Here is a 19,429-nt window from a genome sequence, read left to right as displayed (position 1 = left end):
TTTAATAGTGTAAAAGTGATGGTATCGCGATAGTACTGCGGGACTAAATCACGCGTCAACAAAATCTCGTTTATCTCGAACGCAGCATCCCGTTCGCTTATCTTTGTATTGATACGACAACAACTGTATCGTGACACTGTGCCGGCCGGTAAGGGTGGAGCAAAAAAAAAAAAAAAAAAATGGCATAATTTTCGATAAGGTGTCAATACACATTAAATATTGAATCTATGATAATCATGTCGTAGTACTGTGGTGATGATACTATAACGTAGTAGTACAGATGTCAAATCATATCAAATCTATAGTTGTATGATAATACTGTGTCATTTCATTATCCGAGCCCCTTATCCTCACAAGGGTCGCGGGAAAGCCGGATTACACCCTGAACCGGCAGATATCGACACCGTCGCCGAGCGGGAATCGATCCTACGCTTCCCGCACCAAAGGCAAGCACGTGTAACACTACACCATCATTACTGATATCATACTATAGATAACATAGCTAGGTCAAAAAAAAAAAAAAAAAATATATATATATATATATATATATATATCTCGCTAACATTTTAGATTAATTATTGATATACATGTATGTATCATATTGTTTTCAATCTATCATTATCGTATTATGATTCTACCACGGTAATATCACAAGCGATATCGCCACGCGTCGTATTGTTTTCTTTGAAGCGCGGGTGTCAAACTCAAGGCCCGGGGGCCAGATCCGGCCCGCCGTGTGACTTTGTGTGGCCCGCGGGGGAAAATCATGTGTGTCGACTTCCATGATTTTTTTTAATTCAAATCTGTATCAAAATTTCAAATTGTCATATCGTGAATGATTAATTTCTTTAGTTGGAAAAGCCTTGATTTCTGATTCCGAAAACTAGTTCATAAATTTCATGTGTAAATATGATGAGGCGGTTCAAGATTTTTATCGTTTGACCGCCATAACGGGGCCTTTAGAGGGGAAACGGCAATTACGATGTGGCCCGCGACAAAAATAGAGTTTGGCGCCCCCTGCTTTAAAATATCCACAGTATCGCAAGACTGACACTGTATCACAAGTCACTTCAATCGCTGTTACTGATGAATTAAAACGGCGATATCGGCACGTATCGCATATCGTCATATTTTCCCCATCCATGCGCTAATGGCCAGGAAAACGTTGCCGCCGCTATCGCGATGTCCTCGGAACGGCGAACCGGAGCGAAATGAGGAACGCCGTTCCTCGGAATTTGGGGTGGGGGGGGGGGCCGCAAAGCATCATGGGAGGCCTGATGAAAGGGACGATTGTTCCGAGGCCGCCGAGGCCAAACAACTTCTTAGTGTGCGAGGTAATCCTCCTGCTCGCCGATGTTGTTTTGGGACGCGGACGCCGTTCGGGGTTTGGGCCAAGTCAAAATAAATTCATAAAAAGAGTTCCCGACAGGCTCCTTTGGGGCACTTGAGAATATTAAAAAATAATAATAAAATAGGGGGAAAAAAAGAAGTACATTGGTCACATGGTGGGGGCGGGGGAATCCTTAAATGTAAAATCATGAAATTTAAAAAATCCATTAATGAATCAAAATACTGTAAAGAATCGAGAAAAATGGACGACAAAATAAGTACCCCAAATTTAAGTCATGAATCAAATAATATAAATCAATCGGGCGGCAATGAGCTAAAGATTAAGACCTTGTCGGACACTTGAGAATATTAAAAAAATCATAATAGAGGAAAAAAAGAAGTACATTGCTCACATGGTGGGGGGGGGGAATCCTTAAATGTAAAATAATGAAATTTAAAAAAATCCATTAATGAATCAAAATGCTGTAAAGAATCGAGAAAAATGGACGACAAAATAAGTACCCCAAATTTAAGTCATGAATGAAATAATATAAATCAAATAATTGTTTACATTTTACTTTAATAGCCTCATCGCAGAATTGCACATTTTAGATTAATAAAAATATTTTTTTCTGTGCAGCTTCTCAGTCGTCAATTTTTTTATGTTTTTTTTTTCTGCAGGCCAATTATGGAATCATGATAACGAGATCTACATCCTCGCACTGTAAAATTCTCCGTGTACAAAATGATGACCTCGTTTTAAATATGAAAGAAATATGGTTTAGCCTAATAGCAGAGTTGAACATTTGCAAAAACGCCACAAATTCAAATCCTCCGTTCAACTTTTTCCGATGAATGCCATCTACACCGTCAAAGGGGGGGGGGGGGGGATATTGTTAGTATTTTTTTCACATTTTATTTTAATTTTCTTCAAATTTTTTTGGGCTTGAGCAACCCCCGCGTTTCCGCTTCCCGGTCCGGTGTGTCAATCAATACCTCAGCTCAATTTGGCGCGCCTGAGTCAGCGCCGCACGCGGAACGTTCGCCCCCACATCTTGCCAAAACGTCCGGGATGAGTCAACCATTTGGGGGGGGGGGGGGTGTCCAACCCGAGGCGACTTACTCACTCGTGCGCACACAATCACGCTTTTGTGCAATTACCGTCAGTATAGAATCACTAGCGCAGAACGCAACGCCGCTAACCGGAACAGGTACCGATTATCATGGCGTGCGAGGGTGGCTGAAATGATGTCCCGTAATCGTACGTCGGTTGAAATCCGAAGCCGTTGCCCTCCCCCGGTGCCTCCCCAAAGGCCTTTTTTTTTCCCCAGCAAATACAAGTTCCGGATAAAAGCGAAGTCCCGGACCAAAAATGTATTCATGGAAAACATAAAATGACGGGACAGTATTCCGACGCTAGCGCAAAATGCTAACATAGCGTTACTTGCGTGAAGACCTTTAGCACCTCTTAGCATGTTTGCTTGGATTTATCAAAAATGAACACCTGTGCTCACTTCAAAATGCTAATTTTTAATTTTATGCTAGTTCATTCGCGTAGTCATTGAACGCCTTTAAAAAAAAATGCTAACGCAATAACGAGCTGTGGCGCTAGAGACTTTGTCTCCAGCTGAGATTTTCTTCTTTCTTTTGTGTCCGCAACATATAGATGAGGACACCCCCCCCCCCCCCCCCCCGCCGGAACCCACCTGCTGTGGCCCCATTATCGATCCAACGCTTCAGTTTTATTGATCAAGGGCGTTCCCGGCGAGTCCGCGCAACAGCTGGGCCTTCTGGGCGAGGGGGCGGAGATCTTTGCTAACTGTCGTGTTACAAGTCATAAAATAACATTTTGAACAGATACATAACATAACGATCAGCATTGTCACTTGGCGCATTTATGTCTCATTAAAATTAAAGCAGGTAAAAGAGTTAGCTGAACGCGCGAGCTAATGCTAACCCGGCAGCGATAAATGTAGCTAACGATGCGAATGAATTGTTTGCGATGCGGAAACATGGCCGGAGGGAAAATAATAAGCGCGTTGAATCGCACGTGTCGTAAATCCACTCGTCTGCGTTATCGTAGCATTAGCGCATCGGTTGCCGATTAGCCGCCGAGGTTTGTTGTTTTTCGTACCGTCGTTTCTGGTACGGATCATAAATAGGCATGCACTTTAAAATGTTTTCTTAAATGTATACTTAATTGTTAAAGTGGCATTTGCTAAAAAAAAAAATAGTTCAATTTTGAAAATGGAAAAAAAATGGCTCTCCAATCTCATTTTTATTTTTATGTTTTTACAAGTACCAGCTAAAAAAAAAAAAACAATAAGGAGGAGACCGAAATCAATGAAAAGAAATCAGAATCTATTTCATTTCGATGTTTCCCTGTTATGTAGTGCAATTGTAGGCCACCGGGGGGTGCTGTTCCTCATCCGCGACTTCCTCCGAAGTTTTGCATTTGACCTTCCAAAGGGGGACCGGACAGAAAATGCCGCCGTTGCTTTCTGGACGAAACAGAAGAAGAAGAAGAAAAAAAACAAGAGCAAAAGATGAGGACGAGTGAGAGGGGGACGCAGAGAAAATGGCGACCAGATAGAGTAGGTGGGGGGGGGGGGGGGTGGAGCAGGGGTCTGGGGGTGGGGTCCCTCCACGCTGTATATAGAGAAGACGCAAGTGCGGCTCAACGCATCCTCTCAGGCAGAAACACTCCACAGCGCAAGTTTCCTCCTTGATACTTTTACTTTCGGATTGCAAAGAACAAAGTTGGACTTCCTGCACGAAGGTAAAGTGGCGAGTGGGGGACTGGGGGGGGTCGGGATTTGGTTTTGCTCCTTTGAAAACGCTCCCAATGTGGCACCGGCGAACTCTTTATCCAAGCCGTTCCGTGATCATCATTCAGTTTTTTCGCAGTTCGGAGACGTGCAGCTTATCCACATATTTGAAAACGAAACTTTTCCATGCCGTGTTGTAGTTAACCGCTTCATCAAAAAAAAAAAAAAATCTACATTAAACTACTACGTAATCCCTTCAGCATTGAGATTACAACATCATTGATACAAAATACTCATTTTCTGCATTTGATATCCAAGTGTGGTTCTGATTCTAATTGACACTATCCCTCGCCCGTTGTGAGGATAAGCGGCTCAGAAAATGGATGTACTGCAGTATAGTTTTGTTTGACTCGTCTTCCCCTAAAAGTGAAAGCAGCTCGCAAATGTCACCAATTATTTTTTTTTACTTTCTGTTGTAACTTGGATTTTGAACATCGCAGGTGAGTTTCCCCCCCCCCCCCCCCCATCCAAGAGGTGACTGAGTTCGCTCGCTCTTTGAACCCGACGACAATGCAGCGCGAAAGCGCACCTGCGCTGAATGTCCTTCGTGTTTGCATACATCGAATTGACAACGACTGCACGGAAACGCAGCGGGACTAGTACTCACCCTTGAGCACTCACCGATGCCACTTGTGCTTCTGTTGCGCAACATTTTTAACACAATGACGGAAAATCGCAAACGAAGACCGTTCTTTTCTTTTTTTTATTTTTTGATTCGCTGATGTGTGAAAACGCCGCTGTGTAGCGCCAACTGCTGGCGAGGAGGACTTATTGTCCGATTTCCCCCCCCCCCCCCCCCCTTAAGTGGTCGGTGGCTCAAACGTCTGAGGTCCCGGGTTTGATCCCGGCCCCGCCTGTGTGGGGTTTGCGTGTTCTCCCCGTGCCCGCGTGGGTTTTCTCCGGGTGGCCGCTACGCTTTCCTCCCACAACCCAAAAACAGGCAACATTAATTGGCCACTCTAAATTGCCCATAGGTGTGATAGTAAGTGCGACTGTTGTCTGTCTCCATGTGCCCTGCGACTGTTCTGGCGACCAGTTCAGGGTCTACCCCGCCCGCCTCCTGCCCGTGGGCAGCTGGGATAGGCTCCCCGCGACCCTCGTGAGGATAAGCGGGAAAAGAAAATGAATGGATGGAAGTATCAGAGGCTGGCATCAATATTGATACAGGGTGTACCTACTCTGAATGCAGTACGTATACACGGTGAACATGAATACTGTCGTCAGCGGCATTGTACCTAGCGAAATATAGGAAAATAAATACTGCGGCTTCGTATTTTCGGTGGTGGGATACATAAATATATAAGATGTAAACAATATGATTTGTTGCAAATCTTAGCAATGAGGGTCGCAAAATGGATCTAGTAATAGATTGACATGCGATATAACAAGTGGAAGGGGAGACAAATGAATGCAATACTGCATAAAATGTTTTCCAAAATAATCAAAGTACTGCTGGTGGAGTGGTGTGACAACTGGAGATAAATATCATTTTAAAAAAATGACAATGTGAACAAAATCAGCAAGAACAGTCACACAATAAAATACTGTATTAAAAAAAAAGTACAATATTTTTAAAATAAAAATGTTCCAAAAATACTTTTTACTCCTGAATTAATGCAGCTTGACATCTCGCAGCAAATGGAGGCCTATTATTTTATTTCATAAAAAAAAAAAAATATTGTATTTTGGATAAAAAAAAAAAGTGACCCTGAGTGTTGTGACCCCCCCGCTGACCTGAGGCCTCAGCGGGTGTTTTATTGCACCGCCGTTTGTGCAAAGAGGAGCGGCGGCCTGCCCATCCCATAATACTATGTGGGTGTGGCAACAAAAGGCACAGTCACGCAGAAAACTGCGTAGCAAAGATCGGGGGGGGGGGGGTCCCCTCCCATTGTGTCCTCTCGTCTGATTGGATAATTAATGATACTGTTTATGTAAACAGCGAGCCAAACGCTCTAAAAAAAAAAAATGTTACATTTTTGTTGAAGGGGGGGGGCACGTTTTCCCATCTGGGAACTGGAGATGGAAAATGAAAACTTACGTCAATGTTCATTGTTTTGCTTTCCATCTTAAGCTTAACCTTTTTATTGGGCGGGTTGGTGGGGGGGGGGGGCCAGCTTCTGGAAATGCTTTTGATGGTTTATCATTTTATTTTTTTTTAATTCAAGACTTTTCTGTATTTAAAAAAAAAAACATATGTAGTATTTACTTTAACGAAGAAATTGTAATGGCTGTCAATTATCCGCGAATTTGCAATCTGGCTTTTCCAAAGGTTAAATGTGTCTCGAGAACGCGACAGTAGGACCCAAATGCGGGGACGTGATTTTGGAGAGGAGGTGAATTCTGGTTCTGGCAGAGGTCATACACAGGTACACAGTCCAAAAGGGGAGAAGTACAAAAAACACGTGGCGATCAGCCTGCTGACCACGCCAGGTCCGTTCGCCGCCATCTTTTATTAGACTCGGATTTTTCTGGTTTTGAGGTGGACCACCTGCCCTGATTCTGACTCAAATACAGATTTTGGTTTTGCCCCTTCTTATTTTTAGTCCAAATCAATTTGTGTCACCTCCCCCGATTCCTAGCCCCCGCGCACCTAAACCCAAGTCCGGTTCCTCCGAGCTTTTCTGGAGCACCCGTTTGGCGGTCTCGTACAAGACCGACGAGCAGTGGCAGATGCACGATGATCACGTCAAATCGTTCGAGTGCGCGTCCTGACACGGTTACGATAGCGACACGGCAGGTGGCCGGAATTATGAAAGATGGAAAGCGACGAGCGCCCCACGTCCCGCGCGCAGGACTCGGCTAGCCTGAGCACGCTTCAGGTGCTCGGCATTGGCGTGTTCGATCGAGCCGCGTGTCGTCCTCGGCAGCTTCCCGGGCGCCGTGGATGACGCCGACGACCACGTCCTGCCAGTCTGGCGGAAGGAGTTGGTGGTCCTCCAGCGACTGGGCGCTGGGTTGCCGTCTTCCTACCCGACGGACGCTAACCCGGAAAGTCGCGCATCAACTTCCGGAACCTGGAGAGAAGCACGAGGACTCCGAAAAACCCGACGCACTAGGTTATGGGCGTGGCCTGAATAGCGTCAATCGCCGCCTACGGGAGGCCACGCCCGCTGGCCACGCCCCTGACCGAATGCCGAAGCAGCACGGAGGATGCTAAATAAGGACATTTCGGAGGCGGGGGGGAAATGCTGGGAATGGCGCATCCCCAGGGAAGCTGCCATTTTCCCTGACCCCCGCCCCACTTCCCCCATGATGCATCGCTCTCGGTACGGCCTCGCGTTTAAGGGCTGTTTGTCTTGGCAGCGCCGCTTATCTCCGTCTATTTGCAGGCCGGCGATGTTCCTGTTCCTGTTGAGCGCGCTGCTCCTGGTGGCGGCGGAAGGAAGCGCGGAGGGAATCCAGCGCCGCAGGTCCAGGCGGGAGCTGGCCGCCCCGCTGCACACGGGGGGGATCCGCGACCCGCTGGGCTCGTACTGCCAGCGGCGAGGCGGCTGCTGCCCGGGCAGGGACGACCTTTGCACGGTGCCGTACTTGGACACCATCTGCTACTGCGACCTCTTCTGCAACCGCACCGTGTCCGACTGCTGCCCAGACTTCTGGGGGCACTGCCTGGGCGTGGAGCCCCCCTTCATCGGTACGTGACCTCGGGGAGGGGGGGGCGCCCGGTCGCCTGCCCTCACGATTTTACAGTCACTTGAGCTGATGGCGGGGTTGAAATTTATGCATCCCGAGAATTGGACGGATTGCGCTTTTGTTTGTTTTTCCATTTTCATCCTTTTTTTTTTTTTTTTTTTTTTTTTTAAAAGTGCAGCTCCAAGTATATTTTTCCACGCCAAATGATCACTTTTGAAAATGGCCATTCTCTTACTAAATTAGAAAACAGATAAACTATTTCTCATTTTCATTTTTTTTATGTCCGATAAATCGCCATTCATCAAGTTTAAATATTTTAATTCATTTGACTTTTTAAAAAAAATTATTTCACGGACTTTGAATTTGTACTCTTATCCTAAGTGAATGTTTGTAATATTCTAATTTTATGTAGTTATTATTCTTCAGATTAAATAAAAATATAAACTATTAATGTAAGTCCCCACCAAATGATCACATTTGAAAATGGGCAATCGCTTACTAAATTAGAAAATAGATGTACTATTTATCATTTTCATTTTTTTATATCTTCGAGACATCGTCATTCAAGTTTAAATATTTTAGTTTGACTTTTTAAAAAACTTATTTCACAGACTTTGAATTTATACTATTATCCCAAGTAAATATTTGTAATATTTTAATTTTATGTAGTTATTATTTTTCACCTTAAATAAAAATATACATTTTTAATGTAAGTATATTGTGTATATATTATTTGAAATAGTATATATACATATAAAATTTTTAATTAATATACATATAAATTAGAATAATAATAATAATAATAAATAAAACAATGTAAACAAATTAATAAATTCTTTTTACACATTCCTTGCACAATGTAATCATCATCATCACAGCTTTCCTTTTATTTAATTTTCCTCCATTTTTTTTTTCTGCCCCTCAAACTTGGACTTTGACTTCAACACTTTTGTTTCGTCCCCCAAAGTTTCTTTTTAATTTTTATTTTAAAATCGCCCTCCGGCAAGCTTTCTTAAAGGCAGAGTGTCAGAATGTGCCCTGAACAGTAGAAGTCCACCTGAGAACAGAAGACTTTTTATGGAGTCCGGACGGGAAGGTTGGAGGTCAGGACAAAGAATGTTGACTATGTGTTTGGGGGGTGGGGGGGGGGGGGTACAGACAGACCACGGGGTTTTGGAGGACAGGCTCCTTCCCCTTTGGCGCCGTCGTTTCCAATCATTTCGTAGCGTTCGCTTGCCGAACATTTCTGGAATTTTCCCGGCCGATTCCTCGTCAGACGTGCTACGAGAGACGTTAGCGCCCGCTACAGTTACCTAGCTGGTAATCTCCCCCCCCCCCCCAACGCCCCCCCCCCCCCCGCCGCTGGCGCAAACGAACAGGGGGCCTCGCACCTGACGAGGAAACCCGCGCGCCTTGTAAATGATCTGCCAGCGCATTCCCAGAATTCCACACGAGAAGCTCACGAGCCAATAAAGCCGTCGAGCTCTCCCGAACATTCCGACGACCGAATACAACAGATACGTCGGAGCCGGGGTTTCAAGGGTTCTTGCGCCGTGCCGTGCCGCAGTCTCCACTTTGCTGCGACGCGCCGTCTTGGCCTTACCCGCATTATATCTTGAAATGAAGAAAGCAAACACGCGTTACGCTCATTTTTCCCTACGGCTACAGTTTTATCCTCCGCTAAACTGCAGGATTCGGTTTTCTAGGTGCCCACAGTCTCCTGTTGGGTAAACTTGGTCGGGCGGGAGCCTTCATTTTTGAGGACAGTCCCGTGCCTTCCACGCGGTGCCGTTTCCCCCGCTTTGACTTAGACAAAACCTCAAAACTGCGAATGTAGCAACGGGACCAGTACTTTGTAACAGAAAGCAAGAACCCGACATGGTCCTGGGAAGCGCGGGAGTAGCGAACGGTGCATTCCAGCGCCGGATTACCAAAGCTCAGCAGAGCTCCTTAACCCTCCGCTCTGCCTTAAACACACGCAGCACGAACACGTAACACGATTGCGATAGCGAACGGTCGCCCTTTTGTCTGTCTCAAGACGCATTCTTGACATTTCAAGTGTGAAATTTTGCGTCTCGTTTCAGGCTCCTGCGAAAGAAACGGGATCCGGTTCCTGTCGGGACAAACGTACAAAGACAACTGCAACCTGTGGTATGTTCACACACGCGCGCAAAAAAAAAAAAAAAATGTTATCTCGTTCACTTATTGCAACGCAAACGTCACCGTATCTGCTGGAAAAGCCGCAGCCGCCTGCCGTCAGCGCCGTTGGCTCCCGACTCGGACGCTTATCAGAGCGTCTTGGGGAATTCTGATAGGAAACTTCCAGAATAGAAGTCGACGGATGACGGCAGCCGAGGAGCGAGGACACACGCCGGGTGCTGAAAATAGTCCGAAAAGATAACGTACTGTACGTTGGCTCTTTGTCTGTCGCAACACAAAGACGCTTTATCGGACTTCGCGCTCTCCGGGAGTCGCCAACTCCACAAAACCGGATCCTCCCGGTCCGCCCGCAATCTGGACAGCCGGACGGAAAACTCGGCTTCCTGTCCTCCCTCCTCGTTAGCGGCTTATCGGCGCCTTCCTGCGCTGATTTTCACTCATTTGACGCGCTCTCCTTCAGTCGTTCGGGGCAGTCACGAGTCTGCCCCGTGAGCTCTGCCTAGTAACACGTGACAAACCAGGAACAACAACCGATGAGTTAGCATGAGATGCTAGTTGTGTAGTTTTAGAAGTTACCACGTAGCCGGCTAGCTTTAAACATGATGATGCGCATCACATGGTCGTCCAATAGGCTGCCATTCCACGAGTCCTCTTGGGGATTTCTCATTGGCCGACAGGGTAGCTGTGATTCAGTTCTGTGAACTCTGCCTAGCGACAGGGCATAAATCCAGCATTTTTTCATTTTTTTGTTTGCATTGTAGCACATGTGGCACCACGGGGCGCTGGGAGTGCGAACAGAACGCCTGTCTGATGGACGCCAACATGATCCAGGCTGTCAACAGAGGGAATTATGGGTAAGATAGATACAAACGTAAACAACACGACTGTGACGTAGCAGTGAAATTATCCAATTTGTTTGAAAATGAGTCTTGTTTGGTTTTGTAAAATATGTACTTCGGCTCAGTAAAGATCGGTTAACGCTGGTTATCGTACATGACGGCTCGTAATAAAGTGCTTCTCACCAGGTGGCGAGCCGCTAACTACACCCAGTTGTACGGCATGACTCTGGACGAGGGCGTCCGGTACCGACTGGGCACGCAGAGACCCTCCAAAACCATCATGAACATGAACGAGATCCAGGTGAGCGAGTCTCTCGAGTGGCCGCGTCGTGTCGGAGCTTGTTTTTTGCCTTTTGTGCGAGGTCAGAGATCAAAACGTCCTTTTGCGGTAATCACGCCGGCGGGTTGGTATGCAGGCTCGGCCCCTTTGTGTGCACTCTGGCCCGGTGCGTTACATAAGACCCCAAAGCAAAACATGCAAGGGGACGGTGCGCTACTTTGTTCCAAAGCCCCCCACCCCCTTTTGCATCTCGCCCCGGCGTTCCGTTCCGGCTTCTTCAACTCGCAAATCATCACAATCGCACTTTTGTTGTCGCCGGCCGGCATGTTTGTACTCGCGCCTGCGTTGCGATCAAAGAGCGGTCCTGGAAAACCCGCTGGATCCAGTTCCCGATTGAAGAGATGAAGGAAATTCTTCCATCTTTGTCTCAGATGAACATGGACCCTGAGAGCGACGTCTTACCCGTCAGTTTCAACTCGGTAGAGAAGTGGCCCGGCAAGATCCACGAACCTCTGGACCAGGGCAACTGTGCCGCCTCCTGGGCCTTCTCAACAGCAGGTAAGCTGCTACCGACCGGACTGATATTTTAGCCCATTCTATTATCTTTTCAGAAGATTCTAAAGAGTTTCTCTCGATTTTTCCGTAGCCGTGGCATCAGACCGGATCTCCATCCAGTCCATGGGTCACATGACTCCTCAGCTGTCGCCGCAGAACCTCATTTCCTGCGACACCAGGAATCAGGGCGGGTGCGCCGGGGGCCGCGTCGACGGCGCCTGGTGGTATCTCCGTCGCAGGGGGTAAAGACCACCACCGCACCCCCCCCAAAATGCAAACTGGCCAATCACGGCACAAAACTTAGACACCTTTCTGGCAGGTTTCCTTTGAGGACAAGTTTTCAATGTAGTCTTTACACTTATGGCACGTATTACTTAGAGATGCTAACGTGATCTAGCTAAGCTTGAAAATAAAATGTAACTTTATTCGTTTAGCGCTAGCGTTAAACTGTTTCTGTGTACCGAGGCTTGTAACCAGGTGCGCTAACGCTGGCGCCGCATAAACCGCAGGGTTGAAAGCGTGTGAAAAAAGTCGCGGCTTGTCGGCCCAAAATTACGATAGTTACTATCCGTGGCGCTAGCAAGCGTAGCCAGCTAAGCTAACCCGTGCAGCCAGTTGCGGCGTTTGCGCACGCTTCTTAGCGACAGCTCAACCCCCTCCAATTTGGTACGTTGACGGCCATTTCGTTTTTCAGGGTGGTGACGGAAGACTGCTACCCTTACGCCCCCCCGCAGCACACGGCGGCCGAGGCGGCCCGCTGCATGATGCAGAGCCGCTCGGTGGGCCGCGGCAAGCGGCAGGCCACGCAGCGCTGCCCCAACGCGTACCACCGCCAGCACAACGACATCTACCAGTCCACGCCGCCCTACAGGCTCTCGTCCAACGTGAGCGCACCGCCTCCGTCCAGCCATGTGGAAAAGTCGTCTTCCTTATTTGGCCCTTAGCATCGGTTTACGTCGGCTCACATCGACCCGGGGGTACTAAACGACAGCTGATGACCTGGTGAAGTCATCCGAGCCCGCCTGTGAAGTCAATAAGTCGGGCGTTAAGGACCCCGGGGGGGGGGGGGGGGGGGGTAGGACCAATCTTGTTACTCGACTTTTAGCGCACTCGAGGGAATGTAACCGTCTCCCCGTTTATGTTGTCCCTTGTAGGAAAAGGAGATTATGAAGGAGATTATGGATAACGGCCCCGTGCAAGGTAAGGACGTGCATATGAATTGATGTCGCTTTGCTTCCATTTGGAGATGTAAAAATAAATGCCCTTTGCCCTTTGCCCTTTTGACCCCAGCACCGAGATAAGATAAATCTTACCTTTGGTGTATCATTACCAGTCCTAATTAGGAGATATGTTTTTTTTTTTTGTTTTTTCAAAAAAGTGCACAAATGATTCCAAACGTCCACTTGGTTAGCGCATGATGTCATCGCGTCTGACCTGCCCGGCGGAGGGTTTAGTCGTCCGGCTTTGACCCCGCTCAACTTCCGCAACTGTGCCCGCCTCACAGTCTGCTGCCCATCTGGCCTGCTGTCAAGTTCCTCCTTTTTTTTTTTGGGGGGGGGGGGGGGGGGCAAAGCCACGTGCACCGCGGTCTGATTGTTCAGAACTCCAGGAAGACACGTTGGCTCGGTGACAAGTTTCCTTTGAATTCGACGAAAACAAAGCCTTGTGCACTTTGTGCGCGTATAATGGCCTATTGTGCGACTGCCGTTTTTGTGCAGGGAGGGGCGGCGGTCCCGGTTGTTTGTTGTGTCCCAAAAGACGGAATAGCTCGGCTGGAATACGAATACTCGTAATTAGCGCGCAACGTGGGATGATGTGACTCGTGGGGAAAGCGGTATTTGTGGCATCATCTGTTCTAGTGCTTAATCCCATAATACAGGTGTGTGTGTGTGTGTCTGGGTTGTTTTTTCCCCCTCGAGGTGGTTGTTCAGAAATTTCTGGAAATCATTAACGTTGCGGTTGTATGAAAGTCACACACCGTAATGGGCGTGCAGCCCACACAAGAATGAGGAATTCTGACTTGGCTGCCAGGCTAGATAGCATATTACATGCTTATAACGTGTTCATTACACATTACCCGTAACTCAACTGTCCCGACCTCATATTACATGCGGATTATTACACATTTATAACAGCTCATTCCATATTTACGGGACATTTGTTGCATGTATATATTTCTGTTGATGATGACATTGGTAACTTTCAGCTTTTCTCATAAATCCCTTGATATATGCTTATTACAGATTTATTACACGTTAATTTTGTTCCCTCACTTAATGTGCTGTTTTATGTTCGCGTGTATGCCGCGGTAACTTTTCTATTTTTGTAGTTCACCGCAAAGCTCTGTTTTAATCGACTCGCGTGTCCTCGTAGCCATCATGGCGGTCCACGAGGACTTCTTCGTGTACAAGAGCGGCATCTACAAGCACACGGACGTCAGCTTCACCAAGCCGCCGCACTTCCGCAAGCACGGCACGCACTCGGTCAGGATCACGGGGTACGTAAACGCCGCTCAGCCGCAGTTGTGGCGACACGCCGGGAACATGAATCAGGCTTTAAGACGCGCCCCCCATTATCTTAGAAGACCGCAAATATGCAGACGTCTGACACACCTGGCCTACCTGACTCGCATCTCCGTCATCGACGGGCGGCCGGACGTCTGCGTTTTCCCCCGCCGCATCCGAGACTAAACACCGGCGATAATTTGGAGGTTATCTCCAGACGATCGGCCGCTTCGGGGCTGCCGCGTACGGAATGCGCGCGGGAGGCTTCCCCTCGTAAAACGTCCAAAGCGCCACTTTCCTCGGGGAGTATTTCGCTCCTCCGTCTGGTTTCGAAGTCTCAATGACAAGGTTGCAAATGAGGAAAATTATTGGCTACCTCCTAATGTCCGAGGAATGGCGGCGATACAAGCTAGCACCCGTTGGCAACGAATTCCTTTGCGCTCGTTTCTCGCGTACCTTTCACGCATTCCGATGTATCGGCGTCGCGTGCTAAATGCTAAACGTGCTAAAAACAACCGCAGGCCTCATCACGGTTAACGTGTTTACGCTTCTGACGGCGAGGGTCGTTTCGGGGCTCCCGACACCCCCGGCGCGCAGGCGCCCGAATGTTTTGATAGCGGTACGCGTCCCTTTAAGCCGGCGGCCTGGGAAAGTTTGTGGAACGAGCATTGAGGTCTAGTGTGGTGGAAAGGGCATTGTCTGGGGTGCTGATCCCGAGCGCGGCGGACAGAAAAACTGGGGATCAGTCCACCCCGGGGGGTGGGGGTCAGGTGCGGGTCCAGGGGCAAGGCGCGTTTGCCGAAGCGAGCTGATCGGAGGCCGGATTTGACCTCAGCGGTGGTACGATTCTGTGCGCGCTCTGATGCGCAGACACCTGGATGCACACGATGCAAACAGGGTGTGCCACAAAAAAAAAAAAAAAATGTTTTTTTTTTTTTTACATTTTCGTCGTTCAAGATATTCGTCTTTTTCGTCACGTTTCGATACCGAGACCGGAAGACTCACAGAAAAGCCGGCAAGTGGACTTCCTGTGAATTTTATTTATCAATTCATGAACCAAACGAGCGTTGTGGATTTAGCCATTCAGGCCCTTGTTGGGCAAGACCAATTTGGGGAAAATTATGAAATTATTAAATTGAAGGTTCAAGAGTCTAGCCTCCGACTTTGTGCAGGTTCCGAAGTGGTTTCCGTCACCGCCACGACGGAGCGTCCCCATCACGCAAGCCGGTGGCGCAGGTGCTCGGAACATCGTCGTCAAAGTCCCGGCCGTGTCTAAAACGGTCCATTTCCCAGCATTCCCTCCTCTCCGCGTTTCGAGATAAAACAGCGTTGGCCACCGGGACTCCCTCGGGGAGCGGAAAGTGGAACGTTCCAGATCGCAAAAAAAACAGGATTGGAATTGGCTCAGGGAGTGTTTTTTTTTTTTTTTTTTTTGGACAAGTTGGCAAGAGCGAGGCGTGATGGGAATTGTTGTGGCGACTCGCCAAGACGTCCCGAGCGCCAAACATGGGCCAGGAAGGGGTTTCTTATTTGGGGTGTTTTTAGAATCACTGACTTCATCGTAACATGTCCGAAAAAGGGGTATTCCGTATTTTTTGACGGTCGGATGAATGTTGGCTATAAATACTTGTTTTTCCAGGATGTTATCGACATTCCACGGACTCAGTCGGCATGCCTTACTCCTGTTTCTGTTTTAGTCGTGTTTATTATGAGTCGAGGCGGGAACAGAAAGCGACTTGCTTCTGGGGATTCTTTTCCGAGGAAGGGTTTGTTTATTTGATTCCGTGTATCGATTGCTGGCTCTACCATCTTGAGTCAAAGCAGCCGTTTTAAGGACAATTTGGGCATTTTCGCAGATCGAAACGAGGTAAACATGGCGTGCGAAATAGCCTCCGGGGCTAGGTTAGCATTGACATTGAACGGAAAGTCGGCCATTTTGACCAAATTCAAAAGTTTGATCATTTGGGGGATTCGGAAAGGACTATAAAAGCGCCGTGTCTTCACTTTTACCGATCAACGCAAAACTGGGTGGACATATGTATCATAACAGGACGGAAGTTTGACATTTTGGATCAAAGCGGCCATTTTGGAGCTCGAGCTATGACTGTAACGCAAGTTGCGTCCCAATTAATTCCAAGACGATAACCGTCCTCTGCGCTTTCTTCAGGTGGGGCGAACAGCGGGACTACGACGGCACTCCCAGGAAGTACTGGGTAAGATCACTTCCTGTCATGGTTATTACCTATAACGGGGGCGCGTCCTCAACGCGTGATCGTTTCTCTCGAAGATCGCCGCCAACTCCTGGGGCAAGAACTGGGGCGAGGACGGCTACTTCCGCATCGCCCGCGGCGCCAACGAGTGCGAGATCGAGACCTTCGTGATCGGCGTGTGGGGGAGGGTGACGGTGGAGGACATGCACCACCACCCCCACCACCGGCACCGCCGCCGCCACCTTTAGGGACCCGCGGAACTTCACCCGACGACGCCCGCCCTCGCGGCCGCCCACGCCAGCAGGTGGCAAACCACTTCTAAGCTCTTTTGTTCGTCGCCCCGGCGGGCGTCCGAAGAAGCGCCCGCCGGGCCCCTCAGGTACTCTTCCCAAGACCCCGTTTCCCAAAATTCCTCCGAGATGTGTGAGAAGAGGATGAAAGGAAAACCTTTCAAGTCATTCTTTTTTTGTTTTGTTTTTCTTTTAACAACCACTACGAGACGTCGATGGGAAAAGAGGAAATCTGAGAGGCGCCCCCGCCCCCTCCCCAAACAAAAAAAAAAAAGCCAACAGGCAGCAGGGACATGCCCAAACCTTCCTTGGAATCCAACCCCCCACGTCAGAGTTTTAACTTTTTGGACAACGGGTGTCCGCAGGCGGTAGACTTTCGCAATTTTGCCCCCAAATCTCCCCCGATCAGAATCAATCGCGTGGTCGTATTGTTATGACGATTTTATTTTTGTGCAAAGTAGTCCTACCGTGCTCTGATGCCATGTTTTGTGTTGCCATGTCATCTTCAAATTTCATTTTGCAACCCATGTACTGTATATGATTATATATCGTGATCATTACAAAGTCAACATTCAAGTGGCATTTTTTTTGTTTTGTTTGTTTTCTCTCGACTTTTACTGTGTTGGGGGCGCTTCTGCCAAAACGAAATCAAACGACCGTAAATTCCCGGCCTACGGAGCGCATTTGTAAAGGAAATACCGTTTGGTACGTGCAAACGCCGCAGCCGTGTAAAAGCCGCAAGTGCCCACATTGAAACCCACGAGATAGTTACAAAGAAAGACGGTACGCAGAAAGAGTTCGACGCTAGCGCGGCGCTAACACAAGCGTGGCGCTAACGCTAGCGTGGCGCTGACAGGGCCGGTGGGGAAAAAAAAAAAAAAAAACGTACTGGTAAAAATCACACAAGTAACGCAGCAGCGACATGCTAGCACAGTGCTAACGCTAGCGCCGGTAAAAGTCACTTCCTCGGCACATATATTCCGGTCTCGCTCTTAACTTTTCCGCTCGATTGCCCCCTTGCGGCGTTAGAGAAAAAAAAAAAATGCACAAATTAGCCGCCTCGCCGCATAAACCGCAGGGTTGAAAGCGTGTGAAAAAAGTCGCGGCTTGTAGGCCGGAAATTACGCAATTTGACTTCCCGGGCAGCAGTCCACGAATTGACATGAAAATATCTTTTAATAAACACTTTTTGAAACTTGAATAAACGGATTACATAAAGTTAGTAGCCTGCTTGCCAAATAGTGACCCCGCGTTGCATCTCTCACTCCTGAAACAAAATTGACTATTTGACTTGCCAAATAGTGCGCCCAGAAATAGCTGCGCTTCCGTGCGAAACTATTTCACTTGCCAAATAGTGATCTCACTACGGCTTAAATCCCCAAAGCTACTATCCGACCTTCCAAATAAGGATCCCACTTGTAGCTGTACTTCCTAGTACTAGTGAGCCCACCTTTATCTTTTTATTTTTAATAAGATCACCTGCCAAATAGTGAGCCCACTTACAGCTCAATGCTTCCTGAAGCCCATATTCCGCTTGCCAAATAGTGATCCCGCTCATAACCAAATACATACGCGTGAAGCCATTTTTATTGCTATTGAAAGTGTTTTAGGATCTTTACGTTGCGGATAGCGGCGCGGGGAGGGAGGGGGGGGGGTCGCCCCCCCCCCCACACACACACCCCCACCCCACCCTCCAAGCAGGGATTTCCAGCTCTCACTTGAACGTGAGCTACGCTGTTATTAGCGCTAGCTTCCAATTACGCGCCGCTTCAAACGCCGTAATCCTGCCTCGTGATCTTTCACGCCGCCGCTTCTTCCTCCGGACTTCAAAAAGCAAACACGCTTGATTACGCCGGGCGATGTGCGGCCCGCCCGCCGCCGCCGTCCACCATTTTCTTGTCGTGACTCGGTGATATCAAGCTAAATGGCGACGTGTTTGTCTCAACGGGAACCAAAAACAAAAAAAAAACAAAAATCACAACCTCCAATCCGTAATGTTGTGTGTGCCTGTGTGTGTGTGTGTGTGTCGACATTTATTTATGACAAGTAAATTATGCTACACTGTACGTTATTACTCTCTTATCTGTGCAATGTTACATTTATATGCTGTACGGCACCCGCTACATGTAATGCGAGTATGCGTTGGTGCCACACAATAAAGTCATTCCGCCACCGAAATGCCTCCCTTGTTTTGTTTTTTGTCGGAAGGAAAATTATTGCGTTGCCTCCAGAGTCTCCAAATGGCTGCACTGTATCCTTTTTTTTTTTTTTTTTTGGTCTGCCCATAATCTCCTTGCAGCTAAAATTTCTCACATTGCTCTTAACGTTCGAGAATACAGCACTAGAAAAATAAAAAGTCACGTTGGCTCCACTGTCTCCACTTGGCTGCGGCAATTCTGTTTGCCCACAATCTCCGCTCGGATAAAATGTGCCACTTTATTTTTTTAACAATTTAGAATACGACTCTACAAAATGGAAACTCAAAATCCTAATGTTGGCTCCGGAGTCTCCGATTGGTTGCATGGCGTCCTTTTCTGTCCGTCTTAACTAACTGCGGCATCGCTCCATTTTCTCGCTGCCCACATTCTCCGATCAGATGGAATAGATCAAGAATGTCGAACTCATTTTTGCCGCGGGCCGCATTGTAGTTGCCGTTATGATTGTGAAACAATCCACATTTTTTAATGGCCTCCATTACATTTACACTGATGTGGAATCAGAAATGAAGGTAAATGATTTTTTTGACTATATTTCACGTTTGGTAACACAAAAAATGTTTGGAATATCTCCAAGTTGTCATT

General features: G+C 47.7%; 1 protein-coding gene across 1 annotated transcript; it reads left to right on the top strand.

Moving 5' to 3' along the window:
- The first annotated feature begins 3,967 nt into the window (after window positions 1-3,967).
- tinagl1 (tubulointerstitial nephritis antigen-like 1) lies at window positions 3,968-18,806 on the top strand. The gene is made up of 12 exons (XM_061821672.1): window positions 3,968-4,108; window positions 7,487-7,791; window positions 9,875-9,941; window positions 10,712-10,804; window positions 10,976-11,090; window positions 11,501-11,627; window positions 11,716-11,866; window positions 12,319-12,508; window positions 12,779-12,824; window positions 13,998-14,121; window positions 16,296-16,341; window positions 16,416-18,806. Exons 2-12 carry the CDS (start codon window positions 7,494-7,496, stop codon window positions 16,584-16,586), a joined length of 1,428 nt encoding a protein of 475 aa, XP_061677656.1. The 5' UTR covers window positions 3,968-4,108; window positions 7,487-7,493; the 3' UTR covers window positions 16,587-18,806.
- Window positions 18,807-19,429: the final 623 nt, after the last annotated feature.

This window comes from Syngnathoides biaculeatus, chromosome 1, assembly GCF_019802595.1.
Source record: "Syngnathoides biaculeatus isolate LvHL_M chromosome 1, ASM1980259v1, whole genome shotgun sequence".
Classification (NCBI taxonomy): domain Eukaryota; kingdom Metazoa; phylum Chordata; class Actinopteri; order Syngnathiformes; family Syngnathidae; genus Syngnathoides; species Syngnathoides biaculeatus.
Note: the sequence above shows the minus strand (reverse complement) of the source record. Positions and strands in the feature narration are given on the sequence as shown.

What these genes read in the sequence shown, in the direction of transcription:
- tinagl1 (XM_061821672.1), top strand. Translation starts at nt 7,494, where the DNA reads ATGTTCCTGTTCCTGTTGAGCGCGCTGCTCCTGGTGGCGGCGGAAGGA. An exon ending in CGTGGAGCCCCCCTTCATCG is followed by an intron (nt 7,792 to 9,874) that starts GTACGTGACCTC and finishes GTCTCGTTTCAG; the next exon opens with GCTCCTGCGAAAGAAACGGG. An exon ending in GGATAACGGCCCCGTGCAAG is followed by an intron (nt 12,825 to 13,997) that starts GTAAGGACGTGC and finishes GTGTCCTCGTAG; the next exon opens with CCATCATGGCGGTCCACGAG.